At 59.3% G+C, this 19,438-nt stretch overlaps 2 protein-coding genes across 9 annotated transcripts in view; both read right to left on the bottom strand.

The window, feature by feature from the left end:
• Nucleotides 1–1,429: 1,429 nt before the first annotated feature.
• IL17C (interleukin 17C) lies at nt 1,430–4,001 on the bottom strand. Its single transcript, XM_086468837.1, has 3 exons — nt 3,906–4,001; nt 2,289–2,638; nt 1,430–1,679 (listed from the first exon to the last, which is right to left on the bottom strand). The coding sequence occupies exons 1-3, from the start codon at nt 3,999–4,001 to the stop codon at nt 1,430–1,432; spliced, it is 696 nt and encodes a 231-aa protein (XP_086324963.1).
• A 2,005-nt stretch (nt 4,002–6,006) lies between these two features.
• Nucleotides 6,007–19,438, bottom strand: part of ZC3H18 (zinc finger CCCH-type containing 18) — a 39,527-nt gene continuing 26,095 nt past the window's right edge. For 3 of the 8 annotated variants that reach the window (XM_086468928.1, XM_086468929.1, XM_086468925.1), the window contains 8 exons: nt 18,054–18,155; nt 16,303–16,446; nt 14,413–14,565; nt 12,258–12,412; nt 11,461–11,657; nt 10,201–10,297; nt 8,086–8,182; nt 6,007–6,278 (listed from right to left, as the gene is read on the bottom strand). In XM_086468928.1, the coding sequence (XP_086325054.1) occupies nt 6,080–6,278; nt 8,086–8,182; nt 10,201–10,297; nt 11,461–11,657; nt 12,258–12,412; nt 14,413–14,565; nt 16,303–16,446; nt 18,054–18,155 (1,144 nt within the window). In that variant the 3' untranslated portion in view covers nt 6,007–6,079. Of the gene's footprint in view, nt 6,279–8,085; nt 8,183–8,322; nt 8,326–10,200; nt 10,298–10,739; nt 10,776–11,460; nt 11,658–12,251; nt 12,413–14,412; nt 14,566–16,302; nt 16,447–18,053; nt 18,156–19,438 lie in introns of those variants that run through there. The other 5 variants (XM_086468924.1, XM_086468927.1, XM_086468932.1 and 2 more) reach the window with 4 other exon arrangements.

Here is a 19,438-nt window from a genome sequence, read left to right as displayed (position 1 = left end):
TGCCTCCCGCCCCCCCTGGGGGGGCTGCGGCTGCTGGGGCTGCATTGGGGCTGGTTTTAAGTACAAAAACGGCGATTATGGGCAAACCTTAGGGTGCAGCAAGGGTGGGGGGCAGGCGGAGTGTGGCCACTGCAGGGGCCATGTCCTTCCTGCCCTGGGGCGGGGGGGGGACAGGGAGATGTCCTGAGGGGACATGGAGGGGGGGTGCACAGTCCTGTGCCCTCCCAAAATCTTCCATGGCCCCCAGGGTGGGGTGAAGCCGGGGGGAGGGGGGGAACGTGCGTGGTGGCACGTGAACCTGCACCGCAGCTGCACCGTGTGTCCCAGAGGAGACCCCCCAAAGCCTGGGGTGACACCCCCCCGCCCCCGGCAGGGAAAGTTGGGGGGAGGGGGGTGGCCTTTCCCTCCCCACTCCCACTCGTGGGTGCTGAGGGGTGGCTGGGTGCAGCGTGGGACCGTGCGCTGCTCGGTGGGGGCACGTCCTTGAGCTTGTTTGACATCAGCAGCTGCTCTCCCCCCTCCCACCCCCCCCCCACCCCCCCCCGCATAAACCCTTGGTCCAACGAGGGGTGCAGCCCCCCCCCCCAAGCACCCATGGGTGCTGGCAGGGCCCGTGGGGTGGCCCCGGCAGGTGGTGCTGGGCCTGTGGGACGTGGGTGCCCGGGGCGGGGGGTAGAGCTGTGGGAAAGGTGTGGGTGGTGGGGTGCTGTGGGTGTGGGGGCTGGGTCCCCCCCTTGGGGCTGGGGGTGTGGGGCACCCCCCCACACACACACACACTCCCTTACCCTGCCACTATCATCTCCCAGTTCACCCTGCTCTGCCACACTGGGTGCACTGGTGCTTTCGCCCGCCGTGCTGGGGCTGAGAGATGCCGCCAAGCTGAGCATCGCCCCGCGGGACACCCGTGGATGTGCCCCCGTCCCCATCCGCACCCCCTTTGCCCCCCACCCTCCCCAGCTCCCTGGCCAGGACCAGAGCAAGGACCATGCTGGGACGGGGAGGGGGGGGGTTGGCCTTTATTTGCAGGCTGCTGGCGTGAAATAGCAGGTCAGGAGGAGACAATAAATAGCTCTGCGGGGGGAATAAATAACCAGCGAGCCCCCGGGTAGCGCTCGCAGGGTCTGGCCGTGGGGCCTCGGGCACCGTGGGGTGATGCTGAACCCCGAGTCGCAGCCTTGGCGGCGGGGGGGGGGGCGGGAGGGGGGTGTCAGCAATAAATACGGGGTAAAAAAAAAAAAAGCCCCCCGGCAGCAAGGCTCATAAATAACATAAATAACGAGGTGAGGGGTTTGGGGAGGGGGCAACGGGGATGGACAGCCGGCTGTGGGGGCCGGGTGGGTGCTCTAAAACAAGCACGGGGGGTGGGTGGGTGTGTGTGTGTGGGGGGGGTGGATGCGGTGACACGGTCACGCTACGGGGAGGGGGTTGCTCAGCGCCCGGTGCGGGGCAGGACGCAGGTACAGCCCACGGGCACCTTGATGTAGTCCACCTCGAAGGTGACGAGGCCGTGGGTGGCGGGCCGGGGGCAAGGCTTGCGCCGCAGGACCATCATGGTCTGGTGGATGGCCACCGAGTTGAGCGACGACGTCTCCCGGCCCGTCTTGACGTCCACGCAGCCGCTGCAGAGGCACTCGGCGAAGGCCAGCTTGCGGGGGTAGCGGTTCTCATCCTCATCGATGCTGCGGGCGAGGAGGAGGAAGGGGGGGGGGGGGGGGGGGGCCCACAGTCAGCGAGCCCCTTCCTCTCTGTCATCCCCACCTCCGCCCAAAGTCACCCCTACGCTGGGATCAACCCCTTCCTGGGCAGCAATGGGGCTGTCGCGGAAAGGGAGGGGTGCTTGGGGAAACTGAGGCACGGCGCGGCAGGATATCAGGCCAGGGGATGTCGCAGGAAGGATGCTTGGGGAAACTGAGGCACGGCGCGGCAGGATATCAGTGCAGGGGATATCGCGGGAAGGATGCTTGGGGAAACTGAGGCACGGTGCAGCAGGGCTATCGGGGCAGGGGATGTCGCGGGAAGGATGCTTGGGGAAACTGAGGCACGGTGCAGCAGGGCTAGTGGGGCAGGGGATATCGCAGGAAGGATGCTTGGGGAAACTGAGGCACGGTGCAGCAGGGCTAGCGGGGCAGGGGATGTCGTGGGAAGGATGCTTGGGGAAACTGAGGCACGGTGCGGCACGATATCAGGGCAGGGGCTGTCGCGGGAAGGATGCTTGGGGAAACTGAGGCACGGTGCAGCAGGCAGCGCAGGGTATCAGGAGGGTCTGAAGGGGGGGGGGGGGCACTCACCGGTAGCGCCACGGGGAGATGGAGCGCTCGTTGGGCTCGCTGCGGAGGCCGTGGCGGAGCTGGAGCGTGGGGCAGGCCCGCTCGTGGTGGCGTCGGTGGCGGCGATGGCCGGCGGTGGCGGTGGCGGCGGTGGTGGCCTCCTGCAAGCGTTCCAGCTGCGGCACCAGTTGCACCGGCACGTAGCGGTCCCAGCGCAGGCTGCGGCCCAGGAGGTGCGCGGGGGTCTCGCCGTCCAGCAGCTCGCCCGCGCCGTAGCAGTGGACGTGGGGATGGTGCGGGGGGCTGCCGGGACGCCGCAGGGCACCGCACAGCGCCAGGGCGCCCAGCAGTGCCAGGGCACCGAGCCAGCCCTGCGTGAGAGCCCGGGTGAGGGCAAGGGAGAGCTGCACCCGCGCGGGGCACCCTGGGGTGCACCCACCACCCTGGGAGCAGGGACACCCCCCCCCCCGGCAGCCCACCCCCTCCATGAGGGGCGAGCGCACAGCACGTGTGTGTCTGCACACCCCCCCAACAAAACGCCCACAGGCTGCAGCCACGCGTGCACTGACACCCGGAGAGCTCACACGCGTGTGCACACATGCAGAGTCCCAGCAGGCATGTACACACACACCCCCCTCGACCCCTAAAGCAGTAGCACACGTGTGCACGCATGGACGCAGCACCAGCACACGCGTGCGCACGCGCAGAGCCTACCTGTACCTCCCCACACGCCCTGCACATACCTGCACGCGCACAGAGCATCAGCACGTGTGCATGCACACACGATGACGCCTGCAGCCACGCGTTAACACACGCTAGTACCGGTGTGCACGCACAAGCACATATCTAAGCATGCACACCACCCTGCCGTGCACACCGGTGTGCGCACACACACACACACACACACACACACACACACACACACGCAGAGCGTTATCAGCCTGTGCGCATCTGCACGCCCACACGGAGGTAACAGCCCACGTGCAGATGTGCAAGCGCAGACACACACACATACACACCTGAGCTTCCACGTGCACACAGCCGGCACCAGCGCGTGTGCCTAGAGCCGTGCACACGCACCGCCGGCCAGCCTTTACACGCGGAGAGCGCTCTCCTCCCCCACGGACCAGCACACACGTTTATACACCCGTGCAAAAAAAAAAAAAACACCCCAAACCACAACCCACCCCAAAGCCCCAGCACCGCACACATCTCCAGCAGCCTGGCACACGCCTCACCAGCACACGTGTGTTTCCACACACACGTGCATTTCCACACACACACACACACAGAGCAGCACCCACCAGCCTTCACGCGGGCTGGGGAGCCCTCGCGCGTGCACGCACGTGTGTGCACGTCCTCCCCGCCTCCCCGCCACGCACATGGCATGCAAGACCCCCTCGCTCATGCACATACGTGCACACACCCACACCCACACCCACACCCCCATCCCAGCCCCCCCCCCCCTTTCCACGCACACCCCAGCGTTACCATCAGATGGATGCAGGCGAAGTTTGGGGAGGGGGAGCACGGCGAATTTTTGTGTGGGTGTGGGTGTGGGGGGGTGATGGTGGGGGGAATTAAAAAACCCCCTCCGCAACGGTGCCCTGGGGATGTGGGGCGACCGAATGGCAGCACCGCCGTCGCCGCCGCCTTTATATAGGGCTCGGGCAGGTGATGTACACACACCTGGAAACTCCAGCTCCGGCTGCCTTCCTCCTCCCCGCGGGCCATCGTACTTCCTTCTCAACTCAACGTGTTCCAGCCCGGAAATTAGCTTCTGATTATCTTTGCGCCCCCCCCCCCCAAAAAAAATTGGGAAAGGAGTAGGGAAAGGGGGTATCCGGTGGTTTGGCTGCGCTGGTGATGGGTGTAGAGCATGGTGGGACTGTGGTTCGGGTGGTGGGAGGGCTGGGGTGCTGGTGGATGGGTACCCAGGGCATCCCGTGCCCGCCGCCGGCGGGCACGGGATGCCCTGGGTACCCATCCACCAGCACCCCAGCACCCCATGGGGACGTGTCCCGTCCCCCCCCCCCATACCCCAAACCCTGGCCCCATTGCGTAAACCCAGCGCTGAGGTCACCGCCACGTTCCCGGGGCTGCCAAAGGAGAAATCCCAAATTGGGCAACCCTGGAAAAGGGCTGAATCCGTTCCCTCCGATCCTTCCTCGGGGCCGGCATCGAGGGATGGCCGGCGGTGGGCAAAGCGAGGAGGATGGGGCTGAGCGGGGAGGATGCGGTGGGACCCGAGGAGCTGGTTTGGGGATGAGGGGAGGGGGGGTTATTTTATTTCCATCGCATCCTTCGAGCCTCCCTCCTTGCGCCCCATCCCGCTGCAGAGCCAGCAGGATGCTCCCTAGCTCCGACCACGGCCCCCCTTTTGGGGTGCAGGGGAAGGATTCGGGGTACAGGGCTCGGGTGCTGGCTCCCGAGCAGCCCAGTGGTCCCAGTAGAGCAGGAAGACACAGTACTGGGGTGGGAAAGCAGGTGCAGGATCAGGCCCAGCCTCGCTTTGGTGGTTTACTGGGTACGATGGGGTTCGCGCCCATTTCAGCGGGGTGTCCCGCCCCCCCCAAGCAGGCAGGGAGAAGGCAGGCAGAGCCCCCCGCAGCAGGATGCGAGGGGGGGAGCAGGGAGCCCCCCCATCACCCCCCCCCAAAAGGGCTGCCCAGAGGGCCCCCCCCAAAGTTGTGCTGGGTGAAGGCAGCAGCCGCAGAGCCCCCCCCCGCCCCATCAGTAGCATTTAACACCAGTAGGATACTGGTTTAACACTGGGTGCAAGGAGCAGGGTGGGGTGGGCTGCAGGCTGCGAGACCCCATAGCACTTGGGGGGGGGGGGGGGGGTATGACAGGGGGGCTCGGTGCTCCCCCAGGGGGGGTGGCAGCTCTTCCAGCTCTGCTTGTGGCGGCGGCAACAGGGGCACAAGAAAAATAAACTACACCCCTCAGAGACGGGGCAGGGAAGGGAGAGAGGATGCAGAGGAGAGAAAGGAAGAAGTGGTTATCAAAATACTTTATTTCAGGGAGATCCCTCAAAAAAAAAAAAAAAAAAAAAAAAGAAAAAAAAAAGAAAAAAAAAAAGGAAAAAGGACCCTCCTTGTTTGACAGACATCCCCACAACACCTGCAGGGCTCCTTTTAAATCAACTAAAACAAGCCGATGGTGAAAATAAAAGACAGGTCGTTTTCCCAATCAGACTTTAGTCAAGAATATATATATATTTTTTGTTCCTGGGGGAGGAGGGCGGGGGGGGGGGGGCGGGGGCAGGGGGGAGGAGAAGGTGATGTTGCCAGCAGTTCACAGCAGTTTTCGGCTCTCTCGGTACACAGTATAGAGAACTGCATTGCTGAAGACACTCAACACACAGCAGGGCTAACTAGGAGAATACAACTCAAGGCTAGCAAAGAGGAGAGGGCAGAGAGAAAGAGAGGGGAGAGGGAGAGCAGCCGAGGAGGGGGGGGCGGGGGGGGCTGGAGTCCTCTGTGCATCATTTACAAGGAACCGGCGCAGCCAGGGGCTGGCCCCGCTCGCCCTGGGGGAGCCGGAGCGAGGCAAGTTCAGCTGACAAAACTTCCCAGGGGGGCTGGGTTGGGGGTTGGTTGGTTTGGTTTATATTTTTTTTTTTTCCTTTCTTTTTTTTTTTTTTTTTTTTTGTGTGTGTGTGGTTTTGTTTTTGTTTGTTTGTTTTTTTAAAAAGAATCGCAGCCAAAATAAGACAGAACTGCAAAATCCCAAAGTGGCCGCTTTTACACTATTTATAAAAACACGAACAGTCACTAAAGGGGCAGAGCGGGGCTCCCCCCACGGCCCCACTATACTTTCCCCGGGATTTTCGCCCGCTTGCGAGCGATGGCGTCTTCCACGGCCTTGAGCTGCTTCAGGAGCTCCTCCCGTCGCGACAGGGTGCTGGATTTGCCCGCCTTGGCCCCCGCCGTGCCCGGTTCGGAGGCTTTGCCCGGGACGCTCGTGACTTTGCTGGAGCTCTTGGACTGAGGCGAGAGCTGGCGTTTCCTGGCAGGGCGAGAGAGGAGAGAGGAGGGTGAGAGGGGGGCGAGAGGGGGGTGAAAGGGGGGGTCGCCGGCGCCACAACCGAACCAAACCCATCGGCGTCTGCGCCGGGATCACTCTCAGCGCCGGCAGCTCCCTGGGGGCTGCGCATGGGGAAGGGAGGGAGCTGGCAGAGGCACAAGCAGAGGAGAGAGCAGCCCCGCAGCGTCCCCACGGTCTCCAATCCCAACAAGTCCTGGCCCTGGGATGTCCCTGGGGATCGGGCAGCTGCGGGAGGTCACCCACACCCAGCGCCGGGCTCTGGTTCTGCTCCACGGCCGCTCTGCCGCAGGAGCAAAGCTCCTTCCCCTGAACGAGGCCGGGAGCCACCAGTCCCCAGGACGGGGGACAAGCTGGGACTGGGGACAAGCTGGGACTGGGGACAAGCTGGGACTGGGGACAAGCTGGGACTGGGGCTCTTCCCACCGCAGGTCACCGCTTGCCCTTAGAGCGGGATGAAGGGGACGGGGCCGCAAAGGCGGGTGGCACCGGGGGTTTGCAGGGCGGTCTGAGCCTCGGGCAGCTCTTCCCGAGGGACTCGGAGCCCCGGGGAAAGCCCGTGTCACGGCTGCCGGTGGCAGCGCCAGGAGTCACCGTCCCCAAGCTGTTGGCGCCCTTCCGTACCACGCTTAAAAGAGGAGCGGGGCGGCGCGAGCCACGGGCCGGCCGGTCCCCAGGAGTTCAGAACAGGACACGGCCCTGCTGTCTGGCTGCCCTAGAGAAACCCAACGTGTCCTTAACCCCCCCCGCCCCCCGGTGGGGGCACAGGGCAAGGGTGACACCCGCCACCCTGGGAGGCAGAAGAGGGTCAAGAAACAAGGATGCGGCCACCACCGCCGGCCTGGGAAGGCTGAGGTTCCTCTTCACTGCTAGGAAAAACCAGGACCTCAGGGCCTGAAGGACAGGGCTGCGGCAGCTGGGGCCAGGTTTTGGGTTGGGAAGAGCCTGACGCACAGAAGTTGAGGCTGGCTCGTGGCCCAGGCTGGGGAGAGGGGATGACACGAGTCCCGGTGGCCAAGGAACACAGGGGTGCAGGACAGGGCTCCTCAGAGAGATGGCACTGGAGAAATGCAAAGCAGCGCCGGCTGGCTAGGGGCAAGGAGGGCCGAGGAAGCCTTGGGTGTGCTGCAGAAGGTGCTCCACAACCCTTTAGCCAAAGGGCTCCGGAGCCGAGCGCAGCCCAAGGCCCCTGGAGCCACGCATCCAGTTCTGCAACAGGATATTCCCAGCGCAGCAGCCAAGAAATCGAGCCGTGAGCTGGTCGCCTGTCACCGGAGGGGACGGAAAAAGCGCAAAGCCAGGGCCGGTCACCGTTTGAGCCCACGTTTTAACACCTCACAGCAGCAAAAGGAGCAGCCGAGGGGATGCCAGGGCTGCGACAGCGAGGGAATGGGGCACCAGAGGCAGGAGGAGCTCGGCAGCAGGGCGAAGGGCTCGGGCTTTCTCTTCTCACTAGCACTGCCAGCGAGAGGCAGAGGCGCTGGCATGACCCAGCTTGCACCTAACCCAGTTGGCTCCTCTTGCTGGGACTGACCTCAAGCAAACCCCCAGGCTCCTGCTCGTTTCTGAGCTGGAACGGCTCAACCGGTGCCTTCCGCGTGAAGCCCCGAGCGCCTCTGGCTCCCGCCCAGGGAGCTTCGCGTCCTTCCTCTTGCTCTGCCTCCATGGCAACTGGAAACTACGGCCAGAGAGCCTCGGAGCTGCCCCCGAGAGGAGGGATGCTGCCCCGGCCTGGCCCACGAGAAACCCACGAGAACAAGCGGGCACTGACCTGTCTGTCTGCGCAGGAGAAGGTTTCGGGTTCTGGCCCCTCTGTCGCTCTTGCTTGGGTGAAGAGAGTCTCCCAGTTGCCTTCCTGTCACGAGAGCCTACGGGGAAAAGAGAAGGCGAGATGTTCTTGCTCACCTCCGTTGGGTCGCTGCCCTGCCCGCCATCTCAGGAGGCTCTCTCCAGACCGACCACATCTTGCCAGCCACAGGCCAAGTCCGGCAGCAGCCCAAAAAGGCACCTACTGTTGCGCCCCCGTCTTCAGGGGGAGCAGAAAAGCTCGTCCAGGCTGTGCCCCACGGTCAGCTGTACAAAACCTCACCCGTGGGGAGCCACGCCGGCCCTCTCCTCGCCCTTGGGCTGGTGGAGGAGCCACACAGGAGCTGGTGCTGTGCTGGCAAACCCACGGGGCAGGGCTGGCCCTCGCAGACCGAGTCGGTGCTCCGTTATCCCCCCCCAGTTTGTGAGCCACGGGCACGGCAGCGCCCGAGCTGGCCAGGTACCAGGGTGTATTGGCCCAAAGAGTGCTGGGCTAGTGCAGCCCTGCTGCTTTTGGAGCCAACTTGGGCCAGTCCACCGCAGCACCCCTCCTGTGCGACTGAACCGTCACAGCCCGCTCGGACGGAGCGGCTGTGGGGACTCCCCGGTGGTGGGAGGCTCGCCGGGTTCCCGCAGCAGCGTTCGCCCAGCTTTGCCGCGGCGGGTTTGCCAACCACCGCTGTCCCAGCGCGCAGAGAGGCGCAGCTACGGCTGCAGGCCTGATCACGGCGAGGTGACGGGACAGGGAAGCGAGACTCGGGGCACAAACCCCGACCAGCTTTGTGCTGGGAGACCAGAGCGTGCCTCTTGCTCGGTCCCAACTCAGTCGAGGGTACGCTTGCCACCGGGAGGGGAGGCCGAGCCGCCTTCGGGGCTCGAGTCCCATTTGCTACGGCTTAAAAACGTTTCTTAACGTGGAGACAACAAATAAAAGTACATAACACCACCTACGTATCGACAAAACCAGCACAGTTTGCTAGGTTGGCCCAGTCACTTGTCCGCAGCCCAGCAGCAGCGGTGAACTAGATCCCAGTGAACTTCAACCTCACCCAGCCCCTTCCAACGCTGCCTTTGCAGGAGTCGAATGCAACCAGGCTATTAGCACAGAACCTTTTTTCTGGCTGGCACCCAGAGTCAACAAGATACACCTACAGCCGAGACAACAGGGAAAACAACATCACGTGCCAGCGCCGGCTTGCACGTCAAAACCAGGCAGCTCTGGCTGACGACTCCCCCTCTTTGTTTTTGAGCGGTGACAGCCACGGCTGGAGGGTGGCATTGCGGTCTCTCTCTCGACACGCCTCAAGAGGTGCTCACGCTGCTGCTGAGGCTCCAGATGCAGGAGAGCACTTGGAAAGCCTCTGTCTTTCTAAACACACGGGGCAGAGATGGGATTGTGTCACACACCAGTGGGGAAATCGCCTCATTTCGCGGGACGGGTGACCCAGCCAACGATTGCACCCAATCCCAGAGCCTTGGCAGCCCGCGCTCCCTTTCTAAGCACTGCCCCGAGCCTTCCTGAATTCGGTCGTGATGCACTGAAACAGGAGGTAAGGAAGACCCTGGGATCAAGGGAAAAAAAACACCCTGTGACTTCCACATCCAGCGACACGGCTGGCGAACAGGAGGCCGCCGCGGGATGGACGCGGACCCAGAGCGGAGGCGAGCGCGCCGCCGCCCTCCAAGCGAGGGCTTCCTTTTCGTTCGGCCGCGGGCTTGCACAGACATCGTGGAGCCAAGGGCCTCGCCACGTGCGCCGCAGGACAGCTAGGCAAGGCTGGGTTTGGCCTGCCCAGGGGGCTGACCTCACCTCGCTTACTTCACACACCGGAGCGTCTCACCCTCCACCGTGGGGTTTTTTTTTTTCCCCCCGCAGCAGGACGGCTCATCCGCCCGCCTTACCGGGGGGGGCCATCGCACCCGCTGAGGTTTCGGAAGGACACATGCCTGCGATTCACCTCCCCAGCGAGCGGACTCTCGCAGCAGAGACTTTCCCAAGCCAGCTGCTGCTAGCACTGCCTCGAGCGGCAGAGCAGGAACCCAGCCAGGCCAGGAGTCCCTGGGACGGTTGACGTCTCACCTCTGTCAGGCGACAGGTTCGCCCGTTTGGCTGGAGGAGAGGTCGGCCTGTCTTTGTCTGCCGGCTCGTATCTCTTCCTGCTTCCTTTGTCAGCTGCCTAAAAATGGAATTAAAACAGACAAAGGAGCTGAGCAGCCACTTCCCTCTGGGGAGGGAAGCGGGCAGAGATATTTCCCGTGACGTGCTGCCTCGCTCACGCGAGCTCATCTCTTATTAAGCTCTTGCTGTACACCAGGACCAACCATCCCTGGCACCATGTAATTCCCCTCTCACTGTAAGCAAAGCCTCCTCTGGCGCTGAGCTATTTTCAGAATTGTCAAAAAGAGGAAAACAGCAGCATTTTTGTAGAGGTTTTTTTTTTTTTCTCCCCCGCCCCAGCAGCAGCACCAAGGATAGCAAATGCCAAGGGGGCGTGTGGAGCCGCGCCTTCTTCCAGGATCTGACCATGTCGTTATGTGTAATTGCACACTCCTCCCCACGGAGCATGCTTCACAGCCTCGATAAAGGCGCCTCACACGTCATAGCACAGGGAAGTAGAGAAAACTGTGGCCTCAGACTGCAACGGGGAATTTGGACTGTCAGGGGAAGAAGAAAAAAAAAAAAATGACATTAACGCCTCCAAACCAGGAAGCTGCCCACGTGACTGGGGCCGTCACCCGGCTCCGGCACAAAACCCCACGAGGCCGAACTCTCCCACGCGGTCTGGGATCGCCATCTCGGCCGGAGGCACCGAACTGGGGCATGGGGCTCCGTCGTGAAGGGGAAAGGGCCAGGCGGCCCCGCCGAAAGCGCGGCCGGCGGCAGGCACCCCAGAGAGGGGGAGGCCATCGCTGCTTTTCCCTCCCGAGTCGGTTAGCGAGTCGCCAGCAGTTCGGGCAGCGGGAGGGGAGCCGGTTTGGAAGCGTGGGGGGACCCTGCTTTGAGCGGGCAAAGCCCCCGGCGCCCGCGGGACCGCGCCAACGCCTGCGCCCCGGCTGCGGCCTTCGAGCCAGCGGGTGGGGGGGACGACGAGGCCTTGAAGCTGCGGCAGGAATGTGCCTCAGGGGAGCCGCCAACACCGTCCCAAACTCCAGCCACCGCAGGGTGTGGGGCTGCCAGACTGGTTCTGTTGGCCGCCCTGCCGTCCCAGCTGCGGGCCTACGCGGCTGAGCTCGTCCCGCCAGCCCCGAGCCCGGAGCTCCCCTTCCCGCCAGCCCCGAGCCCCCCGTATCCATCCCCTCCTCTCCTCGGTCCCCCTCGCGGGGAGGGAAGAGCCCTCACCTTGTTCAGGAGCGTCAGTTTGATCTCTTTGTGAGCGCTGAAGCCCCCTTGCTGAGCCTGGGGGGCTGAGGGCTGCTGGGTCTGGAGGAGCTGCTGCGATTTGCTCCCCTGGGCGGGCTTGGCCGATTTCAGGTGCGGAGCGGGCACGTCCCGTTTTCGCTTCTCTTCTTTAGTGCTGTCTTCTTTTTTTGACTTTCCTGTGGAAACCAGAGCCCAGCTGTAGCGGTGACCTGTGACTGGTTCCTTTCGCCTGCCCTCCCCTTCGGCAAGAGGATCCGGGGACTGGGAAAGCCCACCCCAGTTCGCGCAGCACGTGGCCCCGAGGTTAAAAGAGTCGGGAAACCAGAATTCCCGCAGAGAGGACACTTAACGTAAAAAGACAAAGAACAAAAGGCTCTTGCTGCCGACTCTGCTCCGGTCTAAAAAGAACAGAGGAAGAGCAACACGACACTGGAGCTGTCCAGAAGATGTGGCACCACTTCGCAAGGGTGAAAGCGAAGAAGGTAAGACACGGAGGGGGCATCAGGCAGGACTCCCAGGCAGGAAAAGGCCTCTTGACAGCCAAAGCCACATGGATGGAAGGATGTGAATGTGTGTGCTCCACAGCCTGCCTTCTCCACGGTCTCACCCTCCTCAAGTAAAGCCTCAGGCCCACAAACGTCAGCCTCTGCTCAACCATCTTCCTGGAGCCCACAGCACCGCCGAGGCAAGCTGTACGCAAGACCTCAGCTCCCCCCTTCTTTGCCCAGGACCCCCCCCCCCCCGAGAGAAGAAAATACCCAACCAGGTACCTCTACCTTTCTTCTGCTGCGCTGGGGTGGGCGATCGGGAGCTGGCTGAGGACACGGGACTGGCCAAGTCCGCGTACATGTCTTCGGAGTCGGCGCTGCGTACGGAGCTGCTGCTGGAGGAGGCACTAGAGACAGAAGAAACGCTGCTCACGCTCAGGGACCTGGAAAGAGCCAACAGCCTGTTACCGTCACGAACGCCACGAGAACCAGGCGGTGGTGAGGCAAGACACCTTTGTTTCCCTTCCCCTGCTTGGCCGGGATGCCAGAAAGCTGCCAAGGCAGGCGGTGACCGGGAAGAGACAAAGGCCGTGTGTCTCCCGGGGTGCAGGTGACATGAAAAAAATTCCCAACCACGTTAGATGCAAGTCCTGTTTGTTAAGGCAACGTGTAAACAGGTCCCTGTTTCCCCAGGTAAACAAAAAGGGAAAGCAGGGTGTGTGCTATCACGTACGGGTCAGTGTTACGGCTCAGGTCAAGGGTTCCCTGGCAGTGTGGTGGTGTTTGGCACATTTATTCACGGAGGCTTTAAAAGCCCTGGAGCCCTACAGCTCCTGCCCAGCTCCCCAGGGCGCAGGAGAGCCCAGCTGCCCGTTTTGAGGCTGCACATGCTGTCACGACTGACAACGACAGGGAAGATGCCTAGAAGACGGCTCTCTCCTAACAGTGCCTGGCAGATGGCTATCTCCTGATGGATTCACGACGTCAAAAAACGTCAGACAACCATCACATCAAGGAAGACTTTCTACTTAGAAACGTATCAGACAAACACAGGGCTACGCACCAGACTTCCCCGCAGGGGCACGCCACCGCCGCAGCTTCGCCGTACCGAAGCGGCTCCAAAAACCCCCCAAACTCCTGGGAAAACCAGCCGGCACCGCAGCCGCTGGGCCCAACTCCAGGAATATTTAGGCAGCCTCTCCAGCAGGTTCTGCAGGCCACACCGACTGCGGCGCTCCACCAACTGCCCCCCGCCAGCGAGGTCCAAGCTGGCAGCTGGCTCGCGCGTGACGGAACGGGCTGCAAAGCCTCTACCCGCTGGCACCCCGAGGGAGCCGAGTTTTGAGAAGGTCGCGCGGACTGTTGCGACGACAAACTCCTCCTCCAGGAAAGCTCCTGGCTACAAGGCTGTGACAACAAACCTGGTTTGGGCACACACTGTATTTTCGGGGTTTCCCCCCTTTCCCAACACACCTGTAAGAGCAGCAAGTGCTCCACAAGCAAGTTTCCCCCCCCATCTTCAAGCCCCGTACGGCGGAGCAGCGCGGAGCCAGCGCGCCCAAGCGCTCTCTGAACCTCTTGCATCAGCCCTGCCTGATCTGATGAATGCGACAAGCATGTGGTAAACAAGTTTGTATTTCCGTAAAATAATGAGGATGCGGAATCCTGGCGTTTCTCCGGAGTTCAGATGGGCGAATGACCACTGGGCAGAGCCAAGCCCGACTTAATCCACTAGTTTTTACACTATCGGTCCACTTTGAAATCGCTATCGCAGGGAATCCTGTTTCAAGGCTGCCTGGGAGGTTTCAGGGATTCCTGTGTGTGAAGAGATGCCAAAAAACCCAAAGGAAGGACTTGAAAGAGGTTTATTTCGTGACTCTTTACTGGCGGGAGGTAGCTGTTGACAAATCCCACAGACTAACAGCCATATAACTATTCACTTGGGGCTAAACACAAAGGGAACGGGCCATGCAACTTTGCTGGCAAAGTCAAAATATCATTAGCTGGGCCCTTTAGGTATTTTCTGACCTACTCTCCTGACAGGCCAAGCATCTTCCCTGAGGACATCCCGTAACCAGAGGTAGTAGAGGTTTAGAAGAACAAAGCACCGTAGCCTGAAACGGTTAACTTGTAAATAAACTCAGGTGTGGGATCAGCCTGGCCATAAGGAGATGTTCTGGTCATAATTTAGGTAAAGACGGGCAATTTGGCACACATGACAGATTATTTCCTTGAATAAGCCACAAGGACACTATCAACATCGTGCTACCGTTGTGTTTCAGGACTCCACACAAAGAAACCATCTTGTTTCACGTCCTGGTTCCCTACAGCTTCTGCTACTTGAAGCTAGAGAGAGCTTTTCGCCACGAGAAACCACCGCAGTTAAGCCCAGTTATAAACATCTCCTACTTCAAGTAAAGGTTACGAAGGGTCGAGGCTGTACCTGGATTTCCTGGACCCCGACGGAGAGTGGGAGACTGAGGCAGACGATGATCTGGAATGAGATCTGGAGAGAGACCGAGACAAGGACCTGGATCGGGAACTGGAACCGCTGTAGCTGCTGGCGCTGCCGCTGATGCTGCCGCTGATAGTCCGCCTGCAAGACAGCAACCAACATCCTCACCTCGCCGCAAAACGGGGTTAGAAGGAAGCGTTTAGGGACACTTGGAGCGTGGTGCTGGCGTCCTGGAGCGTACACAAGACCGGCGGCTCTGCTAACGGCATCGTGGCAGATGTTCTCCTCAACCCTGCGGTTCCCAGCCCCGAGGAAGCGTCTGTTTTCTGACCAGTGGGTGTTTTACGCAAGGCTGAGTAACACTAACGAGCGCCAGGCAAAGAATGAGCTAAAGCACCTTAATCCCAAACTGATTCTGGGAGCAAATGCTTCCTACAGAGGAAAACTGCTCGCCGTGTAACGCAGTGGGACTAACTGGTATTTCAGGCCATACAAATAACCATCCACAGGGCTTGTGACTGGTGCTAACGTAAATAGAGCTGGTTTGTCATCTGCACAGCAGGGCAGCGGGGCTTCTGGGGGTATAAGCATGAAAAAAACCCCAAAAGCTGGAATAAAGAATAAGGGAAGGTGACTAAAGACATGCAAGATTATTATTAACGAGTTAAAGTGAGTGAAATGGAAGTTAGAACTGATGGAGTTTCTAGGGAAAAGAAACGGTCGTGATCCGTTTTCCCTGATGGAGTCACAATTGCTCAGCCCAGGCCTTTTCTTTAGCTACTGGGAAGAAATGTGAGATGTAATCCCAGGCAAAATGAAGAACTGACTCGGGATGCTTCGGAAAACCAGAAGGGAAAACGGACTTACAGCCATCTTCAAAACACCCTGACAAAAAGCATCATCCAACGATCCAAGAAAGCCACATACGTCTTACTGCGGGCACAGGACAGTCTCAGTCTCCTTGTGCGCTCATCGAACAACCCTTCCTAATAAATACATTTCTTGGGCACCAAACTACTGCTTCCATAGCACTAGAGACAGGCACCGTGCTGCCCGTTCCAAAACTCCCAAGGTGAGGAGGAGGCACGACGAGTTTTCAGCTGGGTTCAGCTGGCTCCGTGTCCCTCCAAGAGCAGGCAGCGCTACCCGCATTTCTCCTGCAACACTTTCAAACGCAGTACCACGGTAAGCTGTACTGCACACGGACAGGAGCTCCTCTTTTGAAAGCCATCAGAAGCCTCTCTGCTTTCGGGTGCAAAGGGAGGACAAAGAGGCCACAGGAACAGTTAAGAGGACAGACGGAACAAGTCCCTTGAAACATTCAAACTGGTCGCGCAGGATGAAGCCAGGAAGGGAAAGTAGAGCAGGGGAGCCAGCAAGTCGTGTACCGGGGACAGTGAAAGCAGCGGAGGCTGACGAACCAGCTCCTGGGACCACACCGAAGCAACGCTGCCCGCAGACCGGCACGTGCTCGGAGTAAACAGTGCCCAAAGCCATCGTCATCCAACTTGACCTTCCAACACGTCACGACTGCTCTCCGGACCAAACGCACCGCCTGCTTCCTTCCTCTGGGCCCTCCAGCACCAGCAGCTCCCAACCACGCTTTTCGGCGCTGCAGACCCCGCCTGTTGGCACGTTTCGTGTATTCCACCTACCTCATCCCCCCAGCCGGCCCTCAGAGACACGAGCCACTTGCCGTGGCGAGTCACAATTCACCCCCAAATCCCTTCCCCTCTCTTCCCGCTTCCCTCCTGCCCCAGGAGACAGATTTCTCCTTTAGTACCAAAGGGCCCTTGGAGTCGGTGCTCCCGAGAGAAACCCAAGATTTGCTCTATCTCCCAGGGGATCAAGCCTCACTCCACCCCACACCTTTCTTACCTCCTGGGTGGAGTCCTTGTCTGACGTTCCTTCCTTCTTGCCTCTCGATTATCCCCTGGTTTGGCTGGCTCCGGTGCAGCTGTTGTGATTTTAGCGAGCGGCTGAGGGACTGGAAGGGCGGCTAGTTTCTTCACAGATTTTTCACTACAAAAGTGAAAATTTTCACGCGCGTGACCATAAGGCGGTAGGTGCAGCCCAGAGACAGTTCTCAAAAGCAACGGAACGCACCCGTGTTTGGTGGGGACTAAGTACTACAGAGCTATGGTTACCGTGGCTACAGACTTTGGCTATTCCACCAACACACACTCACACTACAGATTCCCCTCAAGGGATCTGCTTCCCGTATTCTAAATCGAGTCACTTTTTCAGACCCGAGTTACTATCCAACAGCCAATTCGGGAAACATCCGAAACAGTGAAGCAGACTGCGTGGAATCGCTGTTTCTTTACCCGTTTTGATTGTGCGCGTTTTTATCCAACACACCTACCCCCCGACTTCAAGTCTGCCAGCCAGGCTGCAGAACGAAACCCGCACCGTTGAGGGAAAAGAGCGTTTGCCCCTCACACGGATTAGCAGGGAGGCAAGGAGCCTGCGTGTGCCAACGTCCCTCGGACCGGTCCCGGGCAACAGAGCGCCGTCACAGAGGACAATGTTTTGGGGCCGTTACCCAGCACCCCCTAGGCGAGCCAGGATTCGCTTTGGCTCCTCAGCGCTGCTCGCTGCTGGGCTCAGAGCACTCCAGCCTCTGCTCTAACAGCTGGTGACTGCTCCACAGCCCCAGCGCTGAGGTCATGCCTGCTATTACCTGGGGAGGAGGCGGCTGCCTGCACGCAAAAATAGAGGCTGTTAATTCCTTCTCTTGTGCTTAAAAATATCCGCCTTCACCCCCTGCAGAACACAGGATTAAGCACCTGCGATGCTGTGCAGCCAAAACAAGCCCTGGGCTGGTGGCTGGTGGCACCTGTGACCAAGCCAGCACTGCCACGTGCACTAGAAGGGTTTAAAGACATCGCTGTGGGCAGAGAGCATGTCCCTAAGGGGCTGCACCCTCTGAGTTGAGAAGGGAAAAGGAAAAAAAAAAGCAAAAAAAAAGCAGGTCAATAAGGTACAAAAGTGTGGCAAAGGGGATTGTCCAATATTCTTGAGAATTCCGGGGGATTCCCGTGGTGTAATTTATTTGCAGGTCATCTTAAAGGAGGTGACATCACTACGGTGTTGTGTCACCCTCCAACGTATCCATAATTTACTACGTATTGCGGGAGTTTGTGAAATTGGAGCTTCAAGGATTTAAAAGAGCAGGGGTGCTGGCGACCAGTTTCAGAGCTACAGTGCTGTTCTAACTCCGTCTCCAGCACTAAAAATAGACTAAAGAAATGGTTCAGCCCCATCTAAGCCTGTGCATTAACAACAGCTACAGCAGAGGAATGAATGAAACGTTCTTCTAGCTCCTGTATAAACACATCTGCAAACACAGAATGTTTAAACAGTAAATCACTCATGTGTTTAAACACTCATGTATGCCTATAGTAATACTTAAGGATATTGATACAGTTTAACTTGGATTTAATAAGTAAAAGTGTCATTATTTAATTAAATATGCAAAGCTAAGCGCTCTTCTATGCAGGGCATATTTTGCATCTTCCATTTCTTCCTTAAACCGTCAACCAGGTCAGAAGGGCCTGACTCAGGAATCAGGCCGGTGTTTGGAGCCTCTTCTGCACCGTGTCACCGACGCGGAGGCGAAGCCTTACCCTTTACCAGCCGGCGGTAACAACTCCCCTTTAGCCTTCGCAAGCGGCTTGTGTGGAGACGGTGTTGGAGAAGGAGAGGGTGAAGAGGAGAAGGATCGTGATCTGGAAAGGAAGGACACAGCCCTCGGCTCAGTCCCTGGGACCGCAGACAGCTTCCCTGGCTTTCGGTGCATTCAGCCACCACTCCCTCCCTCGGCTAGTGACTGCATCCCAGGAACTAGTCCCTGGGGGGTTGAGCTTACCCTGGGGTTTCATGTCCAGACTCTGCTCAACAAAACCAACCTCTGTGGTAAAAGTAGAAAACAACAGGAAAAAACAGGGCCCGCTGCAAGGAGGCCCTCTCTCGGGTATCCCACGCCAACACCCGAGGCTTCCTCCGTACTCTCTGTATTCTCTCCTTAGGGAGAATATGTCTACAGGAAAGTAAGTGGGATTTTGACTGGCGAGTTCAGCGTGATTTGTTTCGACCTGCTTTGTGTTCCTTTAACTCCTAGTGCAGTTTATCCTTTAAAGAGCAGCAAAAAAACCAAACAACTTGGGAGACAGACACCAAAAAATAGGTCTGACTGGGTATCTGTAACTCCTGGAAGGCAAGGAGAAAAAAAATCAAGCGGAGTATATCAAAGCCAAAGGATCAAAGGGCAAGAGCTCTTTCCTAAGGTCAGGGCTGACCAGAGAGGGAAGCCACTTAGGCAGCACACCAGAGGCTGGCATCCCAGTGATTCACCCCACTGCCAAGACTGGAAGTACCCCTGTTGCAGCCTAGTACTTCACAAGGTCAGACGCCTCGGCCTGGCTTTCTGAAGAACAGTTGGGCACTTGGGTGTTCCTCCCCCTCCCACCTTCGGAGAGAGGCACGCTCATCAAAGCCTGGCACCTATGCTTGGAATCGTCCTGCGAGGCACAGAGCCTGGGATGGGGGAAGGACAGCCTGCTCTGGATGTGCTTGTGTCGGGATCGACTCCCTCCTGAGCCTTCCCGAGGAGAAAGCACCTCTCCAAAAGCGACACCGTGCCCTGCCACCAGCTGCGTGATCCGCTCCGGGTATCTCTGCGATTCCAGCTCTGAAGAGGTGCCTATCTAGGGAGCCAGTTCTCCCACTATGCGTATTCCAGACTTGGGAAACTGTCTGCAGGGGCAAGGAAGTGGCAGAGGAATAAACACGCCTCTGTTTAATCAGCCTGGGACACCGAGTTGCTACTTTGAAGTGTCAGGACTATCACAAGACACAACTGCATGGACTGCTTTAATAAAGAAATGTGATTTGCCTCTTTAAACAGAAATTCCAGTGCAACAGAAGAGAGATGCCAGTAACTCCTGCCAATCACAAAATGCAAACGAGGGCTGCATTCATCTCAGCCAGGCTCCTACAACCGCCCAGCCAC

The sequence above is a fragment of the Leptosomus discolor genome, chromosome 8, assembly GCF_034619465.1.
Source record: "Leptosomus discolor isolate bLepDis1 chromosome 8, bLepDis1.hap2, whole genome shotgun sequence".
In the NCBI taxonomy this organism is placed as follows: Eukaryota; Metazoa; Chordata; class Aves; order Leptosomiformes; family Leptosomidae; genus Leptosomus; species Leptosomus discolor.
This window is presented reverse-complemented; position numbering and strand designations above follow the sequence as displayed.